The 22578-nt window shown below is 40.7% G+C and overlaps 1 protein-coding gene across 2 annotated transcripts; it reads right to left on the bottom strand.

Moving 5' to 3' along the window:
* Nucleotides 1-8583: 8583 nt before the first annotated feature.
* Nucleotides 8584-20177, bottom strand: LOC146607245 (cytochrome P450 2J4-like). 2 transcript variants are annotated; one of them, XM_085348832.1, is made up of 10 exons: nucleotides 19950-20177; nucleotides 16604-16845; nucleotides 14109-14271; nucleotides 13864-14013; nucleotides 13625-13785; nucleotides 12235-12411; nucleotides 11971-12112; nucleotides 11539-11726; nucleotides 11304-11445; nucleotides 8586-11098 (listed from the first exon to the last, which is right to left on the bottom strand). In XM_085348832.1, exons 1-10 carry the CDS (start codon nucleotides 20086-20088, stop codon nucleotides 10920-10922), a joined length of 1683 nt encoding a protein of 560 aa, XP_085204958.1. In that variant the 5' UTR covers nucleotides 20089-20177; the 3' UTR covers nucleotides 8586-10919. The 2 variants fall into 2 exon arrangements, with proteins under 2 accessions (XP_085204959.1, XP_085204958.1); XM_085348833.1 differs by lacking the exons at nucleotides 16604-16845; nucleotides 19950-20177 and adding an exon at nucleotides 15976-16578 and having other exon boundaries at nucleotides 8584-11098.
* Between the last annotated feature and the right edge of the window lie 2401 nt (nucleotides 20178-22578).

The following is a 22578-nucleotide window of genomic DNA, read 5'->3' as shown; positions in this document are numbered from 1 at the left end:
CAAAGGAAAGCATGTGTTTTATACTCCTAACTGATCAAAACTCCTAAAAAAATAATTAAATTAATGATTTTATTGGGATATTTGTGAAGTGTAGCAGAGGAGAGTGGAAAGTGGGGAGACGGCATAAACCCAGACGAGGAGTTCACCATTAACCTCTGTGTGTACCAAAGTATTTTAGAGTCAAATGTGAGGCTATCTGTCTGACAGATAAAGCTTGGCAGAAACTGGGTCATGCAACAGGACACTAATCTATAACAGAATGGCTATAAAAGGAAAGAATCAAGGTGTTGCAATGGCCTGGTCGATGTTAAGACCTGAACTTGACTGAATTGCGGGGGCAGGACAGATCTATGCATAAATGAATCCCTCCAAACTGAACTGAAGCAACACGGCTGGCCTCTGAGTGCTTTGACTGACAGCTGGGTCATCACAGACCCTCATGGTTGATTGCCACCTGCTAAGCTCGACCCTGCGAATATTGAACTGGACCTATCGACTGTGGTCTTGGTGCCTTTTAGTGTCTATTAGGGCAAGTAATAAGGCCTTCTGCAAGGAACAGCTCATCCAAGAAGTCTGTGCTCTATTCTGTTCCATGTAGATTCAGATTCAGTTTGCTAACAAAAGCAAGCTGAAGCTGCTTTAAATATGGTATGGCACTAAATATGGCACTAAATATGGTCAATGTTTGTGTGGGGTTTTTTTAAAATATATTTTTATATTTTTATATTTGATCAAATCTTACAAAAATCTTGCAAAAAAAACCAAACAAAAAAAGATTTGTTTTGAAAGTTTACATACAGATGCAAGTGATGATTATTGAAATATTCCATTAAAAGTAGTTAACATTTGACATTATCCACAAGAACTTTAACTGGATCGGCATTTGTGAGAGCATTTATGAATTTATCAAGGACTCTTTCTATGCAACAGAAAAGAATAGAATAGAATGCCTTTTATTGTCACTATACATACACATGTGCAATGAGATTCAGAGCAACTCCTACCCAGTACAGACATGTAGGGAAAAAAAAGAGGGGGGAAGGTGCACAGTTCTGCAGCACTATATAGACATCAACCGTTTCTGTGGCGCTATATACAAATATTAAAGAAATAAATAGGGTTATGTATTTACAGTGTGGGGTATTGCATGTGAATTAAATATTGCACAGTAATGATGGTAGTTTGCATAGTCTGTGTATAGAGGGAAGTCCTTGGGGGGTGAAACTGTTTTGTCAGTGCATGTGTGAGTTGAGGGCGGTTATTGCTTTAGGAAAGAAACTGTACTTGAGTCTGTCAGTGTTTCTCTTCAGCACTGTAGCCAGGCTGAAAAAAGTCAGAGCTCTGTTGAGCCAACCATCCCTTTAACGTTAGCTAGTAATGACTTCATGAACTTCACAAATAAAATTTTAATCATTAGAGAAAGAATTACCAATAATGATCCCACAGATGTAATATTATCTACAGCTACTCTTAGTACCATTGATGTTAAGTTAGACTCTTTTTCTTGTCATGATTCGAGTTTTGAGGAGAAGACAAACGACTGCATGGTCTCAGTAGATGTCAGAATGGTGATCTTTATTACACACTTCTGAACCAGAAGTATGGGAAGACTGACGTACAGCAACAATCTCCAAAGAGTGGACCGTTCCCCATCCTTATATAACCCATGATGACATCACACAGTTAGACCTTACTGGAAATGATAACAGTCTCCCCATAGTCCAAAGTTCTCCTTATACAAACATCAGATGATACTTTAGAGAAAAACAAGTGTGTGACATGTCATGTTGTGCAGTTCTGTGAGCCTGTGTGTCCAACTAGAGAATGTCCTGACATGACCTCCCTGTGTAAATAAGGGTGAACGTGCGTGTTTACATAACTCTCTATGTGCATGTTCTGATGTAGGCCTGCAAATGAATTAGAACAAGGTCCTGCTGGACCCTCCAATTATGGACGGTGAATACAATGCTGTGGATACCATTTGAGACTTGATTACAATGATGATAATATGCATACATTAATCTTTACTCAGATTACCATAGATATAAAACAAAGATTATACTGTCATCAGATTCCACAATGGTAAATGATTAATCAATGATAACTGATTATGAGAATACAAAATAAAATATCTCCTGATCACATTCTCCAATTGATCTTTCTGAGTTAACTTCAATAATTTCTTCCTCCAAACCATCAACGTGTCTTTTAGACCCCATTCCTACAAAACTGCTCAAAGAAGTCCTGCCATTAAGTAATGCTTCAATCTTAAATATGATCAACCTATCTCTAATGATCGGCTATGTACCACAGGCCTTCAAGCTGGCTGTAGTTAAACCTTTACTCAAAAAGCATCTCTAGACCCAGCAGTCTTAGCTAATTACAGGCCAATCTCCAACCTTCCTTTCATATCAAACATCCTTGAAAGAGTAGTTGTCAAACAGCTAACAGATCATCTGCAGAGGTTTATTTGAAGAGTTTCAGTCAGGTTTCAGAGCTCATCACAGCACAGAAACAGCTTTAGTGAAGGTTACAAATGATCTTCTTATGGCCTCTGACAGTGGACTCATCTCTGTGCTTGTCCTGCTAGACCTCAGTGCAGCGTTTGATACTGTCGACCATAATATCCTATTAGAGCGATTAGAACATGCTGTAGGTATTACAGGTACTGTGCTGCAGTGGTTTGTATCATATCTATCTAATAGACTCCAGTTTGTGCATGTAAAGGTTTCTCTTCATTGGTTTCCTGTTAAATCCAGAATTGAATTCAAAATCCTGCTCCTCACATACAAGGTCTTAAATAATCAGGCCCCATCTTATCTTAATGACCTTGTAGTACCATATCACCCTATTAGAGCACTTCGCTCTCGCTCTGCAGGCCTACTTGTTGTTCCTAGAGTATTTAAAAGTAGAATGGGAGGCAGAGCCTTCAGTTTTCAGGCCCCTCTTCTGTGGAACCAGCTTCCAGTTTGGATTCAGGAGACAGACACTATCTCTACTTTCAAGATTAGGCTTCAAACTTTTCTTTTTGCTAAAGCATATAGTTAGGGCTGGACCAGCTGACCCTGAATCCTCCCTTAGTTATGCTGCAATAGACGTAGGCTGCCTGGGATTCCCATGATGCATTGAGTTTTTCCTTTCCAGTCACCTTTCTCACTCACTATGTGTTAATAGACCTCTCTGCATTGAATCATATCTGTTATTAATCTCTGTCTCTCTTCCACAGCATGTCTTTATCCTGTCTTCCTTCTCTCCCCAACCGGTCGCAGCAGATGGCCCCGCCCCTCCCTGAGCCTGGTTCTGCTGGAGGTTTCTTCCTGTTAAAAGGGAGTTTTTCCTTCCCACTGTCGCCAAAGTGCTTGCTCATAGGGGGTCATATGATTGTTGAGTTTTTTCTGTATCTACTGTACAATATAAAGCACCTTGAGGCGACTTTTGTTGTGATTTGGCGCTATATAAATAAAATTGAATTGAATTAAATTGGAAGCAGGTTGAACAGATCAAAATCAGGGTGGGAGCTGTCCTTGATGATATTTGTTGCTCTGCTGAGGCAGCGGGAGGTATAAATGTCCATCAGGAAGGGGAGAGAGCAGCCAATGATCTTCTGAGCTGCCTTAACTACTCTCTGAAGTCTCACCCCGCTCTCTTGGTGCAACGTCCGCACCATGCTGTGATGCAGTATGTCAGCAGGCTCTCAATGGACAAGCAGTAGAACGTCAGCTGCAGGTTGGGGTCCAGTTTGTGCTTCCTGGGGCCCCTCGGGAAGGACAGCTACTGCTGGGCCTTCTTGACAACTGCTATGATGTTGTCAGCAGAGATGAGGATGTGGAGGAACTGGAAGTTGTGGACCCTCTCCACACACTCACCGTTGATGTACAGGGGGGCTAAGTCAGTGCTGTGCCTCCTGAAGTCAATGACAATCTTTTTGGTTTTCTTGGTGTTCAGTGCCAGGTTATTCTCAGAACACCAGACTGCCAACTTCAGGACTTCCTCTCTGTAGGCTGCCTCGTCTCCCTTTGAGATTAATTTTACTACTGTGGTGTCATCAGCAAACCTGATGATAAGGTTGTTGTTGTGGGTCCGACTGCAGTCATGGGTGTAGAGACAATACAGGAAGGGGCTCAACACATATCCCTGTGGGGAGCTGGTGCTCTGCATGCAAGTGGAGGAGAGATGGGGGCCAAGTCTTACAGTTATTTATCCAGGCACATGTGAGAGGGAGGGGGGCAAGAACGACCAGTTTGGTGATGAGGATATCCAGAATGATTGCATTGACAGCTGAGCTGTAATCCATAAAGAGTATTTGAATGTAGCTTTGTCGCTGCTCCAGGTGGATCATCACAAAGTGGAGAACTACGGCGATGGCGTCTTCTGTGGATCTGTTCACGTGGTATGTGGTATCTCCCCATGTTTGCGTGGGTTCTTTCAAGGTAGTGGGGATAGGTTAATTCTTGCCGCCCTAAGACAGCTGGGATAGGCTCCAGCTGTCTCTTTATCTTTGTCATTGCACAGTCATACATAGTACAATGAAATTAAAAAACTGTCCCACATTGGCACTACGTGCAACACAAAACACGACACAGTAACTTAACTTAGTAATAAAATGAAGAATACGTGTATGTGTATTGCACACTGTTATTATTTTACATTAATTATTATAAATATAAATATTATTATTGTTATTGTTGTTACCCCCCCCCCCAAAAAAAAATCTTATTATAATAATAATCAAATGAAATTGCTTGTTAATTTACTTGTTGTTTTTCCTGCCATCACAAACTTAATCAACTGCCTGTAAATCCCTGCACTCAGAAGACTCCTGCTATTTTCTTAAGTGATTTTCACCATTTTCATGAAGAGTGTGGTTTTATTTCATGCAGATGCGATTTTTACAGATTTTTACAGACAGTTTCATTAACTTTATAATTTGCTTTATAATAAGCAATTTCTTGATGCATGTAAATTATGGGTTAGTATTTCCATTCTAAGTAGAATAAATTATCTTTACCAAGTCAATAAACACAATTCATGATGTGAAACTGGAATTTAACATTACAAAAAAACAAAAAAGAATGGTGCATTTTCTCTTTTTTAGCACTTTAATTGGAACTTTAATACCTGATGTTCTTTTTAGATCAGGCCAGTCATCACCACTGTGCCATGTAGACTCATTTTGGTGAGTTTGATCATTTGGCTTAGTTCAGGACAGACTACCTCTTTCCAATCTGCTACACTGATATCTGGAATACCCATTCTCTCTGTTTGGAAGTTAAAATAGCAAGTTCTTAATATAATATGCAGTCATGAGCAACAGACTTGTGAAATCCTGGGAAATATCAGATCCAATCACAGAAAAAAGACTGAAACCATCGTGCAAATACAGTTACGCTAAATGAATACTGAGTTGGGAGAAACGTTTTGTTGCTCGTCCAAGTGACTTCTTCAGTCACTTGGATAAGTGACAAAACTGAAAATGCTTCTTCCAGATAAACAGAATCAACTTTTGGGATTACCTGGATGACTGAGGATGCATCAAGACACGAATACTGAGGTTCTACAGTAAAGCAGAGAAAACAAATTGTGTATGCAGGAGGCAATTTCAGTCTTTGTGGGATCACTTCTTGGAAGTTCCATAATTCCTAAATAAAATGACCTATAATATTTGAAAAATGGATCCTAAAAATATTTATTCCCATTTACAGCAGGAATTATAATTGGTTGTACGGTGTGACTAAAGTAGGATGAAGTGTAAAGTTGTAATCATCAGACATATCGTGTATAGTTTCAAACACCATCTTATTACTTCAACTTAAAAGATCTGGCATAACCCATCTTTGTCAGGGTTTTCTTTCTATATGAGATCCTATTGTATATTAGGATCCACAGTCATGATTTTGGTGTGATGATCATGTAAAGAGGCTAGATGCTGTCATGCTGCTACAGCATCTGTTATTTCATAAGTGGACCATAATATCCTTACAGAAAATGGATCGATTAATGTTACTTGAAGGCTTTCTTTCCTCTCTCCACTGGTTTTGGCAAGAGTTTAAATTACCAGCTATCTGACTGATAGTGTTTGTTTGCTTGGGTTTGCTGGTGATCGACATATGGCTCACTCAGTCCCCTGACAAGTACACTTAGGTCAGTAAGTTTTTGGATATTGACACTACAATGTCCTCTGCACATCACCACAGTAGTGCTGGGTGATATGACGATATATATCTTGTGGACGATAGAAAAGTGTCTATCGTGCCATTTGTCTTCTATCGTTTCTAACCTAATTTTATAAATTATGACATAAAATATATCATTAACCCTTTAAAACTGGTCGGAGCAGCACGCTCCGTTTTGCCTAACTATTTTTAAATCCCTGTAGAACTGGAACCACGTAAGCTAGCGCAATAATTTTTTTTGCATATTAAACCGAAGGAGTTGTACTTACGTCTTATGCCATTAGCTTGTCCTAGGTCACGGGTTACTTGCACATATAGCTTTGCAAAAATTGCATAAAAAAATGCTTGCAGCAACAAAAACATAATATTCCAGAAACACGCTTTGCTGATCCGATCAGCTGTTCATAACACTTCCTACGTTGGAATATAGGTCAGCGCGAACTATCGCGTGTCCGCCATTATCTGCCCGAAACCGGAAGTGACGTCGTTTGCGCGGAAAATGTAATTTTTTTACCTTCAGGGCCTTATAAGCCTATGCTGGTGTTTTTAAAAGTTATGTTTGACTTCATGCTTTTCTGTATCGTTTCTGGGATGCTTAGAACTCAAATCACACTATTGGAAATAGTTTATTTTGATGCACATGCTTTTTCATTGCAGCAAGCTGGGAAAAGTCTTGAGTTTGCATTGAGCCTGGGGGCTTGTGTGTATACAACATGTATACATCAAAAAGGCTCAGCTTCAGCCTTCAAGATTAACCAGTAACAAGATGGCTACACGTTGCACGCAACAAACATACTTAGCTTCAGTTGGAGCAGGTAGATTTACTTAAAGATGAAAATAAACACCACCGATGTCAAACATCAAAGCTATACTACACATGGACTCTTTTTCCTGTGTTCTCAATAAATCTAATACAGTTTTTAAGAAGTGAATTGGAGTCAATTGGAGACAAATAACCTTGAGCATGTTCCTAATTCATTCATTCATAATAAATTAGTACTTACTTTGTATGTTTATAATTATGTTCTGTTTACCAGAACAAATACTAGCGTATTTGTACTACTACTATAATACTACTACTAACTCAGGTGAGTTCAGTTAACTGGTGAGTGTTAAATTGAATGGCATTCATCAGCTTGTGTCTTTCTAGAGCTTTTTCTTATTGACCGCTCTTCCACTAAAAGCAAAATTCCTCCATTGATACTCACATTCATACTGTGCCTTTTACTCTGTGCTGTCTGCTAGCATACTATTAGCAGCAGACAGCTGAGGACACAAAAGCCTCGCGCTCCATGAATTACAGTTTGGTTTTTGATTTAACTAAGAGAGCTTTGAGAATTTGCACTAAAGTGCAGATAACAAAGAAGGTACCAGAATGATGACTTAGTTTTGTCCGATGTACTGAGGACAGTGTGTTTTAGAGAGTTAGTATTTTAATTTACATTGTGTTATAAAATCCAGTTAAATTAGTACAAGCTAAGAAAAAAACAAGCTGAAGTTGGAGGTACAGCAGACGTTTTGTTGTTGTTGTTGATTTTCACGATGCTCAATAGCGGAAAGTAAAAATAACATTGGCTTACGCATAATATTTATGTACTCCTTCACTGTTTTTCTTGTATATCACTTGTACAAGATTACATTTTTGCATTTTAGATGCAAATATTTTATCTTTTTTTTAATCTTTTTTTTCTTTTGATCATTTTTGTTTGATATTTTTGATGGGACTCTTATCTACTCTCATCCAAAGATGGGTGTACCATGAGGAGTAGTGTGTATCAGTTCAGTCCAGCTCCAGGTGCTATAAAAAACTATTATTAATTGCAGTTATATCTTTAATGACCTGGATTTCTTGTTACTGTGTAATATAGATGAAAATCTACCCCCAGTCTTAGACAGGCAAATAAAAAAGTGTACTAATGAATACAACACACCTGCCCCTGATGGAAGAAGTTCAATCTTCACAATGCAAAATATATTCTCCTACAAAGTCCTTCTCCAAGATGATCCTGGAAACAATAACTGCATCCAGCCTACAGTTCTATCAAACCACAATTATTGCTTAACTTCACAATAATTTAACTTTATTGGTCTCTGACCAGTTAATGAGCTCTAAAAGATATGACGCTTTAGGGGCATAGCAAATATTACCAGAGAGCAGGAGAACCAGAGATCTGAAGAGGTATAATGATGACTGCACAGATGACCAGATATCAAGGCAAACTGTCTTTAGAGAAAGGACCATACCATAAACTCCTCTGTATACCAAAGTAAGGAATTCTGCTCAACAGGTAAAGCTTGGCTGAAGCTGGGTTTGAAAACAGGACAGTGATCCTGACCACAGCAGCAAATCTACGACAGAATGTTTGAAAAAGTAAATGCATGAAACGCTGTGTTTATGCACAGGACTTAAGAAACCTGTGCATAAACAAAGGCCTTCCAACTTTAAACACTGTAAATTATATATAAGAAATGATTCCTCAGATAAAATGACTATGTTACTGCTGCTAAAGATGGTTCTACAAGTTCCTGAATGATAGGCTACGCTTAGTTTTTCACAGGTCTGCAGCAAATTCACTGAAAATGTTCTTTTTCACACAACTGTATATATACAAACCGAAATATTTAGAAGAGTAGGGTACAAAAATACATAAACATTATAAACTAGGAAGAACAGTTGTGCAAAGTCTGTGAACATAATGTGCAAAGTACACAGCTCAGTGTTATAGTAATATCACACTTTCAAACATTCTGTTCTCATTTCCAGGGGTACTGGTCCTGATGGGCTACAGCTCCTGGTACAGAGGAGTTTATGTCCATGGTGAAAGGTTCATCTCTAGTACTTCTTACCCACCACATGGTCCTGGCGTTGTACAGGTTTTGAATTGTAGGCAGAAGGCAACTAATGACAAGCAAGGTATGCAGAAGAGCATCTGTGAACACACAGCATGGTGAACCTTGAAGTGGATCGGCTACAGTAGTAGTTAAGAACAGAAAACCAAGACTCCAACTTCCATGGGCTCACCAAAATTAAATGCAAGTGTGTGCTGTATGTAGTTTTATGTGTTGGATGTAGTCTGCTATGACAAGGACAACTGTATTAAAGAGCAGCAGACTACTGAAATCCCAGGAAAGACAGGATCTGATTACAGAAAATACTGAATCTATACAACAAATACAGCAAGTCAAAGTAAATACTACATCTCATCTAGGTCAAGTAAGCAGAATTTTATTGGAGGAATAAACAACACTCCTATCACGCAGTGAGTAAAATTTCCATTTTAATATAACTTAGGAACTACAGTATGTACGACAGTAGTGATGCACACAGACTGTTTGACAGAGTCTTGAAAACCTATGGACAATTTAGAATCACCAGTTCACCTAACCCCACTAATTGCATGTTTTTGGACTGTGAGAGGAAGCAGGAGCTCCTGGACAGAACCCACACAAAGACTCTGAGAACATGCAGCTAACCACTGTGCATGCTGCCGTATTTAGCTACCAATTTGGTTCCTATTTAATTTTTATACTTTTTGTTTTCTGGTTTTGCTTTTAGGCCATTAAAGGACACCCAATCTACCTGTTTGTCCTCTCTTTAGCTGCATAATAAAAGTCCATCAAAAAGAAAAAGGTAAAGAAAAAAGGATAGGGATGGGTATCATTTAGGTTTTATCCGATACCAGTACCAAACCGGTACTTTTGAAACGGTGCCGGTGCTTAAACAGTGCTCGAACCAGTGCTTAAAGAATGAAAAACACAAACTTTGTCCAAAACCCTCTCATGTTTAGCTGTTTCCCTCTTTTTCTTTGGTCATTTTAGCCTTTTTGGCCAGGGTGAAGGGAGTATCTGCCATCAAACAAGAAGACAGCCGCATGTAACTACGACGGTGTTTGCTAGTTCACCTTACATGCATTAATGTAATAACGTGGTTAGCCCACTCAATGTAAATTACACACGAACAACATTAAGCTACTCATGCAGAGAAGAACGGCTGCTGCTGCCATCATCATCCGTCATCATTTCTGCTACACTGGCAGGGCTAGGGGCCAGGACTCTCCTCTTCGGGTTCTTGGGGGATGTTGCTAACTCCAGGTCTGATAACAGGCACCACACCCGCAGTAGATGTGCTCGGTGTGAGGGCTTGCAGCAAGCTATCAAATACGGTGCATTTCTTGGCTTTAAAAAACCCCCGCTATGCGTCGCCAGGTGTTTCATCAGATTCGAGGTGTTACCTCCTTTGACAGTATCACAGTATCAGCTTAAAGCACTTGTTGCTGCTGAGTTTGCATCTTTTGCTGTGAAGTACAGCCAGACTTTGACTGCTTCGCCTTGGGCATTTTTAATCTGTAGCTCTGCTCTAAAAGAACGTACGTACCTGGGCCCGCCTACTACGATTGCAAAGGTAAAATGATTGGCTAGAATCCAAAGTGTATGACATCTCAGTAAAAAAAAGCACCGGAATAAAGCGCCGAAATGTGCGCTGCTTTTCGGTCTGGTTACTACCGTTTATGTCAGAACCGGTACTCATCCCTAAAAAAGGACTGACATAAAAAAATGGACCAAAACCAAAGACTGTATGGAGACAATGACGTTGATGTAACTAACAAAAACAACTAAAGGAAATAATGCACTTATTATTAAAGAAAGCAGAGAAATTTCACTGGTGCGTAGTGAAATTCAGATCAAAATATGCAATCAACTATTAAACTTGTCATATTCTCTAAACTCTGAACTATATCAGAGTTTCTAATGACGTGGGGTTACGCAGATTTCATAATTCTTCGGTGTCAGAGTGAGCCCAAAGCGGTAGTCCATATCAGGCTTCACCCCGGCAGGCATGGAGAATGTGAAGTGCTGCATGAAGGAGGTGAAGAAGAGGAAAAGCTCCATCTTGGCCAGGCTCTCTCCAAGACACACCCGCTTACCTGAGACAAGACACTGACATTAGTCCTAGATTTCCTTTGGATGACTGTGCACAGATCAGTTACTGATTCAATAGAATTACTTAGGATCTCTTTTTGTCCTTCACCAGCCATCTCTTAAACAGCACATTTTACAGTGCATGTTTGGAGAGGCTGCTGAAAAATCTTGCACAGACATTAATAAAATATCTACAGAGTCGTTCCTTACCAAGAGAGAAAGGCAGAAAAGCTGCTCGTTTCACAAACTTGCACTCCTCATTCAGAAAGTGATTTGGATTGAAGGTGTGAGGCGTCTCCCACTCTTTCTTGTCAAACAGCACAGATGTCAAATTGGGAATTACTATAACTCCCTGGCAATTGGAATAATGGTAAATAAAACACACAAAATGAAATATGACATAAACCATGTTTGTCTTTTACTGAAAATTGGTTTGAGCAATGACCTTTGGGACTGTGTAGCCCCCCAGCTCGACATCTCTGTTGGTGACATGCGGCACGCCAAGAGGAGCTATGTTTCCAATCCTCTGGATCTCATGGATAACAGCATCAGTGTAAGGCAGGTTTGCACGGTCCTCCATTGAAGGCTGTCTGGACTCTCCAATCTCTCTGTCTATCTCAGCCTGTACCTTTTCTGTGCAAAAGACAAAAGAAAACAGTATTTCAGCAATGAAATTTACAGCGTAGTGCAACAGCGCTGATTATTAAAGAGATTTGTGCACCATTGCACAATACATTATACATCTAAAAAGCTGAGTATAACCTGGAAATAGTAAAGTTTACACTTAAATTATGACCAGAATGTTCCTTTAGTGCCACACATGTCCAGATTATTTAATAAAAACAGAGAGCTTTCCAGGCCTGGTCAATACTCTTACCCTGAATCTCAGGATATTTTGCCATGTAGAGGAAAGCCCAACGCAGGGTGGTGGATGTGGTTTCAGATCCAGCCACAAAAAGATCCAAAACACAAATAACCAGATTTTCCTCATCAAAAGTGTTGTCGTCCTGCCCCTTATTCTGAAAATACATGCAAACACACATTTTAAAACATTGGAAATGATTTAAAAAAGTGCCTTTATTGGCAGTGTTACCTGAATTACATGGCAATTTATAATGGCAAATTAAGTCTAATCTCCTACCATTTGAATCTCACTGAGGTAACAATCAATGTAGTCACGTGTTTCTGAGGGATCCCAGGTCTTCTTGTGCTCATTTAGCTCTACTCGTATGAAATCCTTCACTTCATTCCACATCTGCTTGCCAGTCTGATGTGGACCTGGTAAACGTCTCATCAGGACAGGAAATGCATTGTAGAGCTACAAACAGAAACAGATTGGAACAATACATTCACGTTAGTGCAAATGCCATGCCTCAGTCTAAATAAACTGTCTGAAAACCAGACAGACAGAACCAGTCAAAAGTTTGGTTAATACTACAGAAGGAGGCTCAGGGAGGGGCAGCCATCTACCGTAACCGGTTGGGGGTCTAAACTAAAGCAACCTGTTTATGTCCAGTGTTGGGCAAGTTACTTTGAAAAAGTAATTGATTATAGTTACTAGTTACTACTTCAAAAAAGTAACTGAGTTACAAGATTCTAAAAGTAATTAATTACTTGAAAAGCAACTATTGCGTTACTTAAAAAAAAAAAAAGGTTTAACCCTCTGGGGTCCAGGGTATAACTGGCCATTAAACTACTTTTGATTTGACGTCTACATTTCACCTTTAACCTCCTAGGACCTGGTGTCCACCTATGTGGACATCACATTTTGGGTTATTTAGACCAAAATATTCAATTTTGCTCTACAAGAGCCTGATATCTGTAGATTCTGTAGATTCTGTGTAGATTCTGACAGGGTACCAAGTGGAAAATGTGCCCTAAGCTGTTAACTATGAAGCAATTTGGTTTTTGGCAAGTACGATATATATTGGTTTGTTGGCGCAGTGGCATTTTAAATGATATTTACCAAGCAAAGTAAAACAGTGCTCAAGGGAAACAGGAGAGAAGTCTGCAGGATTATGACTTTGATCATTGCTGTCAATGATTTTGCTGAATATAAAGCCCATAAGGTGAAGTTCTGATTGGGAAAATCGTTTGTCTTTGTGTTTTTGTAAATGACTGAAACACTGTTACAACTTATATGTCAAAAACATTCACTCGTACTGTAATATGTGTGTGTAATATGTCTAGAAGATGATCAGAATATCTCCAGACTCTGCCTTTATTTTGATCCCATACGCTCTTGGAAAGCATTGTGACTTCATCGCATGTTTTGTTTTGTTTGTCCAATTGTCCATTAACATAAACCATCTACAGTTACCTCCACACCTCTCTATGGTGACTGGTCTTAATTATGACAGACACTTACATAATCTTCAAGTAGTGAGAGTTCATTATTAATAAACTTTACATACCTGTGTCAAAAAAACATCATTCACTGACCTTACTATAAATTGTATCACAGTAACGAATACATTTCACAGTTGCGGCACATGAATTTAGGATGTGATCAGTATATTTAAATGCTGTACCTGTCCCCAAATGGAGCCTTCAATCTGGAGCGCTTTGTCAAACAGTTGCATCATTTTAATGAACTTCTCTTCACCGTACTCAAAGCGATGGCCGAACACCAGGGAGCAGATGATGTTGGAGACAGCATTGTTGAGAATAAGGTGTGGATCGAATGGCTTACCTCCAGAATAGACAAGAAACTTTTATGTAAACTGTGAATTTGTTCATTATAAAATCTCACTGTGTAATAAGCACGTACCTTTATAGCTTCTGATGTTTTTTGCACAATATGTAAATTCATCCAGGACCACAGATTCAAGTGACTTCTTGCCAAATCCAAACTGTCTAAGGGTCGAAAGTACAAAGCGTCTCTGCTGCTTCCAGAGGTTTCCACTACTGGTAAAGACACCTGACCAGAAATAGAGAGGGGAAAGCAAACAAAAAAGAACCTTAAAACTTTGAACTTTCAAGCTTTGGGTCTGTTTTGATCTATAGTAGTCTTACCTAGTCCATGTGCTATATCAGTCTGTAAAGGAAGGTCCGGGCGGTCCGCCAGGCTGTCTCCCTGCGTCACTAGAGCTTCTTTCAGAATATCAAACCCGTTTAAAACCACCATCCGTGCCTGTCCCATCCGTAGACTGTACACATTTCCATATCTCTCTGCTAACTGGTAAAGGATTTATCAAAGAAGATACACACAAGCAGTGTTGGGAAGGTTACTTTTAAAATGTATTCCATTACAGAATACAGAATACATGCCCCAAAATGTATTCTGTAACGTATTCCGTTACGTTACTCAATGACAGTAACGTATTCTGAATACTTTGGATTACTTAATATATTATCATGCTTTTTACAACAACGTGAATGTAGGGGAGACCGGGGATAGTTGTAACGTGGGTCAGTTGTAACACTTCCAATTTCTCCAATCAGGGCTAAGTTTCAAATGATGCCCAATTCAGTTCTGCTATCACATGTGAAAAATCAGCACATTTTGTCAAACACAGACAATTTAACATGAAAAAAAGTAATTTGTATGCCAAAAAGTAAGTTTTTCTACTTTATTTCAATGTTTAATAGCATTATCTGCTTTGCAGTTAAACTCATCAAATTTAAATTATGTTATTTGTATGTCTATGGGGATATATTCTGCGCAGGTCTTTAGTGCTAATGCTTTAGCCGTTGGCTGTAATGTTAGCTAGTTCATGGCTATAGGAGTCTGGGTCAGTTGTAACAGCAACAGTCTGGGTTAGTTGTAACAATAATGCAGATGTTGCAACTTACCACACTATTACTTTAACTTATATTAAACAAGTTGGGGCAACGACATCAGCAGAGAGAGGTTCACTGGTCGCTTTTGTATATGCGGTTAATGCCATTGGCAACACAATTACTTCACTGTTTGTGTTCCCCACACATACATTATGCAGACCACTGTGTCAGAGATGGACCAGTAGGAAGTACTGGTAGTGGAAATAAGTCAGGATGGGTGCAAGAAACAGATTTCCTCATCTTTCTGAAGCACTTTGCAAACCACACCAAGGTAAGCCATGATAAAAAGTAATGGAATTGCGATGCTGGTGAACAACTACATTTTTTCAGCTTCATTGTTATGTTTAAAATTGGTGCAAGAGTTGTAGGTTATAATGCCCACTGAGCCAATGAGGCCAAACTCAAGGAAGACCAACCAAAATTAATGAAATATTCAGTTGCAGAAAATTCCATAATTTGTCTTTTTTGGGGGGTTGGAATATGTTCAAAAGCTAGATGTCTGCATTCTGTCACACACACACAGCTACATAAATGGCTCTAAGTGCATTCATGTGTTGAATAAACAAAGATTACATGTTAATATTTTGTCAGTACCCTTATTTCATTGTGTTACATTTCACCCCAGGATATGTTACAACTAACCCAGACTATGGGGTTAATTGTAACATTTCACTCTTTGTGTTTGAGGCCATACCATGCAATGGGTAATTGTGCTGCAGAGAAAATAGCTGCACTATTTAATAGCAGAGACATGTAAATACTTTCCATTACATTTTGAATCCACTACCTTAAACGAGCTCCAATTTACAGACAGAAATGTCAAAAATGTTACAACTATCCCCGGTCTCCCCTACTATTGCCGTGTGATTTATTACTATTACTGAAGGTCCGCGACTCCGAACTGTAGTAAAGGGACCTCTGACTAATACGGCGGGGTCCCTGTCGGCTCGTAGCCGAAAAATAGCTTTACTTTGTTGTGTGGGTCAACTTTTCTTGCGAAAGACAGAGAGAGGCGTTGAAAGACTGCTCCAACGGAACTTATTGTTTTCGGAGGAAAACACGAACACGGTGTACAGTCGAGTCTTAATAGCTTACTTACAACTGGGCTCGTCAGGCACTCTTCTTGGCTGAAGTGGTTATTATTATATTTACATGCTTCCAGCTCCCGTTTCTGCTCGATGATAACTCGTACCTTTCCACTCCCCTTTTTCTCCCTCCTCGCGCTCACAGACCCATAACGTGTATGGCAGTCCATTCTCCCTGCAGCACGGACTACACTGCCCATGATGCTACATTCTTTAGAGCTATGCTTGTAGCATTCTGCTTGTTAGCTTAGCACAACAACAACAACAACAACAACAACAACGAAAAGGCGCTCTCTCACCCAGGAAACACACAGTCGCAGAGAGAGAGAGCGTCGCCCTGTAACAACTGTAACGCTGCCGCCTGGAACAACAGAACGTAGCTGTCAAACAAAACCCAAACAGTCCTGACCCGCGACAAAATGAAACAGGAAAGTACCGCAGTGTAATCCATTTATTTCAACAAAGTAACTGTTTTCTGAATACCACCTTTTTAAACGGTACCTGTAACGGAATACAGTTACTCATATTTTGTATTTTAAATACGTAACGGCGGTACATGTATTCCGTTACTCCCCAACACTGCACACAAGGCTTGAGATGAAAATATGAGTTAATAAGTAAAATTTTAAGATTCACAGGTACCTGTGTCATACTCTCATGGGCTCTGTTCTGATCTATAGTGAATAGGTTGCCCATAATTGGAAGACCCCGGGGTCCTGGAGGATAGCCTGCTGGCCGACGATTCTTAATATAGTCTGCAGTGATGATGAAAACTGCAGCGAAGAGCAGCAGACTCTTGAGATCCCAGGAAACATAGGTTCCAATTACAGAAATGATTGAATCCATTCTGTAAATACAGTCACTGTACGTGGGTACGATTTCTCCTGTAAGACAGATGACTCAGTCTGAGAGTAGGCAACAAGTGCTATCACTGCAGTGAGGGCGAAGCTCAGTATTACTATCACTTGGCAAAGCAAATAAAGTTTACTCTGAACTCTGGCCTTATTTCATGGGAAAAAAAAATGTGAAAAACATTTTTAATCTAGGATGCTAAAATCAAGTATTGTTGCTCAACAGTAGAGAATCTTTTTGGCTTGAGGGTGGCTTGATTAGATTTAAGAAATAGAGATGAAAATGAATAAAAAAAAACACTTTTAAACCACTATCTTTGGGGCAACACTAACATACACAGAAAAAAAAAACTGCTCATTAGAATCTTGAAGATGAGTTTGTAGTTTTGCCATTTGACAGAGTGGAAGATGTGAGATTTTTGCTCTAAATCAGAATCAGAAAGGGTTTTATTGCCAAATGTTGAGCAGGTTTACAACATTAGGAAATTGCGGCGGTGCTTCAGTGCAAACATACTGTCATAAATTACGCTAAAATAGACATTAAAATAAAAATAAGAATTAAAAGTGCTAAGTAGATAGATAAGATAAGATAACCTTTATTAGTCCCACACGTGGGAAATTTGTTAGATATATACATGAGTGCAGTTGGTGATCAGTGCCAAACATGGAATGATGCAGTGAACACAGCGTAGGGTCATGTGTTAGTGGTGGGAACAAAAGCGAACAAAAGTAGGACAAGTACAAAAACAGTGGCTTTAAGAACATGGCCAAATTCATTTTCCTTAATGTTGCAACACTTTTCAGCACAAGGTGGTAGCATAGAGTATTAAAAGTAAAGTTCCAAATAGCAATGCATTAACATTTTGATTAATGTTGCAAATGAATCGATTGCACGATCTGTTATGTTAGGATAATATGCAAAATTCGTTGTTGTCCATAAAGAGCGACCCGGACTGATTAAAAGTGAGATAAAGCAATTTTAAACATCAACACAGAGTTTAAACGATGGGTATTAAAATACAGTGTCTTTGTAACGTCGACGTTGCTTTCACGTTAATCTAACTTGAAACTCATAAACACCGTCTGGATAACGAGACGCCGTCCCAACTCGGAAATCCGACCCTCGGGGGGAGTAGAGGATTGACTTCAAAATAAAATACAGGTCGTTTAAATAAAACAGTTGGAGCTTTGATCTGTGAGTCGAAGTGAAATGTTTTGCTTATCGAGCATTTTGTGTCCTGCCTCTGAAGTATAAAAAGGATCCCAAATTGTGTTGCCACCAAATAATCCGCTTGGATTCGAGGTGGCCTCTAAATAATATGTTAAACGTGCACTCTGTTTAAAATTTGCAATACGTATGTTCACCTTTCCCCAGGCAATGAGTCGACAAAGGTAACGAACTGAAGTTTAATTTTGAAAGTAAAGCAACTGGAAGTCTAGTGTGTGCCTTCGCTAGCCTATTGCCCAGTGCCTTTTGATTGCATAACGTCTCCAAAATCTGAGAAGAAGGCTTAGTTAGGTCCTGTTAGATCTCCAGGGGACCAACAGGCAAATGAGTTATTTGGGGCATTTGAGACAAATTGTGTGTTTTCAATAGAAACCTACATAGATAGTGCCACCTTTAATCCACTGAGTCTTTTTTGGGTATTCCAACCTGACATTTTCTGGCAAATAGTTTCTTTCTCTAACCACTACGTACACCTTTTCTTCAAGTCCTTCTTGATGCAAATATCAGTGCATTCAGGGGCACTGACACTGTCAAGATGACCTACTGAAGTTCAAACTGTGTATCACAATGGATAGTAAAGGTTATTTAAGTCTATTTTTAGACAATGTTCCAAAAAGAGAAAATATCAACCTTCAAACACAGTAGTAGAGAGGACATGATTTAGCCACTGGACCTGGGCACGTCACAGTCCCTGAGTCTACCAAGAACTCCTCAAACATACCAAAGTAAGGCATTCTGTAAGTAAGACCTATGAAACAGGACAGTGATCCCAACCACAGCAGCAAATCTACAACAGAATGGTTGAAAAAGTAAATGCGTGAAATGCTGTGTTTATGCACAGGACTTAAGAATTCTGTGTATAAACAAATGCCTGCCAACCTCAGTGAACTAAACACTGTAAATGATTTCTCAGATGTTAATTAGTTACTACTGCTAAAGATGGTTCTACAAGTTCCTGAATGATAGGTTACGCTTAGTTTTTCACAGGTCTGCAGCAAATTCACTGAAAATGTTCTTTTTCACACAACTGTATATATACAAACCGAAATATTTAGAAGAGTAGGGTACATAAACATTATAAACTAGGAAGGACAGTTGTGCAAAGTCTGTGAACATAATGTGCAAAGTACACAGCTCAGTGCAATGAATCCAGTGAGCAAACTTTTTAAATCTGGAGTAAATACGTTTAAGTGTGTGTTATGGTTATATCACACACACTCACATATTCAGTTCTTATTTCCAGGGGTACTGGTCCTGATGGGCTACAGCTCCTGGTACAGGGGAGTTTATGTCCATGGTGAAAGGTTCATCTCCAGTATTTCTTACCCACCACATGGTCCTGGCGTTGTACAGGTTTTGAATTGTAGGCAGAAGGCAACTAATGACAAGCAAGGTATGCAGAAGAGCATCTGTGAACACACAGCATGGTGAACCTTGAAGTGGATCGGCTACAGTAGTAGAAGACCACACCATGTGCCATTCCACTCAGCTAAGAACAGAAATCCAAGACTCCAACGTCAAGAGCAGCAGACTATTGAAATCCCAGGAAACAAATACAGCTGTGAGACTGAGCTACCAGCTGGGCAGCAGGCTGAAGTGAGGGTGAGATGGCTGTTATGAAGGGTGGAGAGGATGAAAATGTTACAGCCGGCTCAACAAATTCCAGGGGTCCAGAGGCAACTGAGACCTCCAGTTCGGTCTCTGGGGAAGCCCTGGGGAGAACCTCAGTCTCCATGCGGCCAGACTGAGCCAAAAAGTCATTCGGGTCTGTATGCTCGGAACTCCCTAGCTCCCAGCTTACAGTCTCAGAGGGAATATTTTCTGAGTCTTTGGAGGTACAGCAAACAGTTTCTATTTTCATGTTTACAGGAAGGGAATTTATAGCACCGGCAGAGTCCATTTTACTCACTGTGGCGTCCAGAGCCGCTGGTCCTGAGTCTTCGACCAGTACAGGAGTGAGTGTGGATGTAGTTGAACGCTGCTTGCGAGGACGCCTTCTCCTCCGTGAAGGCGGGGCCGGGTGTATGGAAACTGTCTTCTGAGAGCATGAGGGTGGGAATGGATGTTTGTATCTGTGTGTGCCTGTATGTCTGTGTCTATATGTCAGGTTGGGTGTCAGGCGCCACCTCTCTGGGGACATCTCATGCCCTCCAAGGTTTGGAGGCCTATCTCCCCCTACCCCCCCTATCCCCTGCCAGTGGCGGACCCCCTCAGACATCGGTGCGTTGGTGGTTCTTTGTGTCCGGGGATGGGCGTCCAGGTACACACTGGCTCACTCCTTGGCGGCCGCTTATCGGGGCCTGGAGCCTGGGGCTCGCTCGGGCCACTTCGGAGGTGGGGTGCCCCCGGCCTCTCGGCCTGGGGCTCGGTCACTCAGGCGCAGCTGGCTGCTGGCGGAGCTCACGGGCGCGTCACTGCAACTCCCCCTGGCTTCTGCTCCGCGGCTGCTGAGTGAGCCCTCATCTGGGACTCTCCTCAGCTCTTTCCGGGACAGTGGCGCAGCTGCCCCTCTGTTGGTCTTCCTTGGTCTCTTGTGTTCTGGGGGCCTCTGGATGTCTGGAGTTTTGATCTCCTCCACACCTGCTTCACGCCCTGGAGGACGGGGCTGTGGCCCCCCCACACCCTCTAGCAGATTATTACATGAAGGAACCTTTTAAAAAAACAAAAAACAAGCGCGTCCATGCTCACAGGTGTACACACGGGTGATCACACCCACAAACTACACCCTTTTTGGCTCCTACCTCAAAGCACACTGTGTTCTGTTGATCTTATGTGCTGCACAATAATGTTTAACATTTAGTATTTACTGTCATATTCCCATATATCATTGTGATGTTGTTTATTCTATTACTCTTGTTCTCTTCTGCTTGCTTTCTTTTTTCTTTCTCAGCAGGTGATCCAGGTGATTGATATATGCATTTTTTTTTCTCTGCCCGTTCTGTTGGTTTTTGTCTTTTGCCCTTCTCCCCCGTCCCTCTTCTCAGCTGTTTCTCTTTCCCTCTTTCTTTCTCCCCTTCTTTCCCCCAGTCAAGTCTGTCCCGTATTCAGTAAGTGAAAATAAAATAAACAATAAAAGGTGAATCAAATGGACCATTACGGCAAGGCTGGGATGGTCAGTTTGGTAAAGTAAATCCGTTGGGCATCTTTCTTTGCCTTTAGACAACAATTCTGATGGCAAAAGAGCCAAACGGGACAGGCCAAAAAAAAAAAAAAAAAAGAAAAAAAAGAAAAAAAGAAATAAAGAACATGTTAACTTAAAAAAAAAAAAAAAAAAAAAAAAGGAAACTGTCTTCTGCTGTTCATCTGGGTTTTGATTTTCAATGACATGATTAATAGACACAAATGAGTCGGGTTTACTCACTGCGGTGATGAGCGCTGTTGGTCCGTTGCCAGCTGACCGGGCTGAAACCGCAGGAGTGGGTTGAGGCGTAATGGGATGATGGTAGAGAGTGCGGCATGCCTTCCGTAACGGTGGATCAAACGATTGTGCCGCGAGCATCGACGGGAAAGCCCTCCGCCGATGCGTGAAAAACCAAGCGGCTAGAGTCTCTAGGAGAGCGGCCAAACTGTCCCTGCTCGGACCACCCAAGCCAAATAGTTCAAAACTCGAGCTCTCCCTTAACCTAGTGACCAGGTGCCTAAGTTTGTTAATGTCCAGAATGTTCGTGGTGAAGGTAGTGGATGTGAGGTGATGGTCAAGGAACACTACCTGTATGTGTCTCCTGTGTGGATCTACGGCCTGGACTACGCTCCGGCAATAATCCCATAGCTGCGCGAGCGATCTCTCCTCCGTGGCAACTCCTGAGTTTGCTGGGTCCATGGTGGTTGGCTGGATCGTTCTGTCACGGTCTGGCTGGCAGACCGTGGGGATGTGAGAAATGAGGACCCAAAATGCAGGACTTGACGCTAAAGGCAGTGCGTTTATTTACAGGGGTGAAAATCCAAACAACAATAAATCCCCCGTGCGATCCCGACTCCCGTTCCGTGTCTTCTCCCTTATCCCATGCTCTGTCTCCGTTCCCTGTGTACTGTCCGTGTGCTGCCTCCTGGTCGCCACAATTCCTCCTGAGGAAACACGCATACAAAAGGCAACCGTGAGTACAAAACCTAACGGCAGACTTGCACTAACCTAGATTAGATTAGATTAGATTAGATAGAACTTTATTAATCCCTCGGGTGGGTTCCTCTGGGAAATTCGATTTCCAAAAAAGCACAGCACCGACAGAAGTTACAGAGTTACAGAATATTATATATATATATATACACACACACACACACACACACACACACACACACACACACACACACACACATATATAATACAGAGACAATATAAATAAAATATACGAAGGGGATAAATAGAATAAATAGGAATAAAAAATAAAAATACAAGTGAATTGCACATTTAAAGTATTGAGGTCTATTGCACTGTTGACTATTTACAAAAGTATTGCACAAAAGGTATTGCACAGTGAGGTGAAGAGGCACTACAGCTTAGTTGTTCCCCCCTCCTTTGTCCTCCTGTTTCCCCTCCCTCT

This window comes from Diplotaxodon limnothrissa, linkage group LG23, assembly GCF_057381915.1.
Source record: "Diplotaxodon limnothrissa isolate DT_005_m linkage group LG23, D_limnothrissa_male_GT1.1, whole genome shotgun sequence".
In the NCBI taxonomy this organism is placed as follows: domain Eukaryota; kingdom Metazoa; phylum Chordata; class Actinopteri; order Cichliformes; family Cichlidae; genus Diplotaxodon; species Diplotaxodon limnothrissa.
The sequence above is the reverse complement of the archived record's forward strand: the minus strand, read 5'-3'. Positions and strand labels throughout refer to the sequence as shown.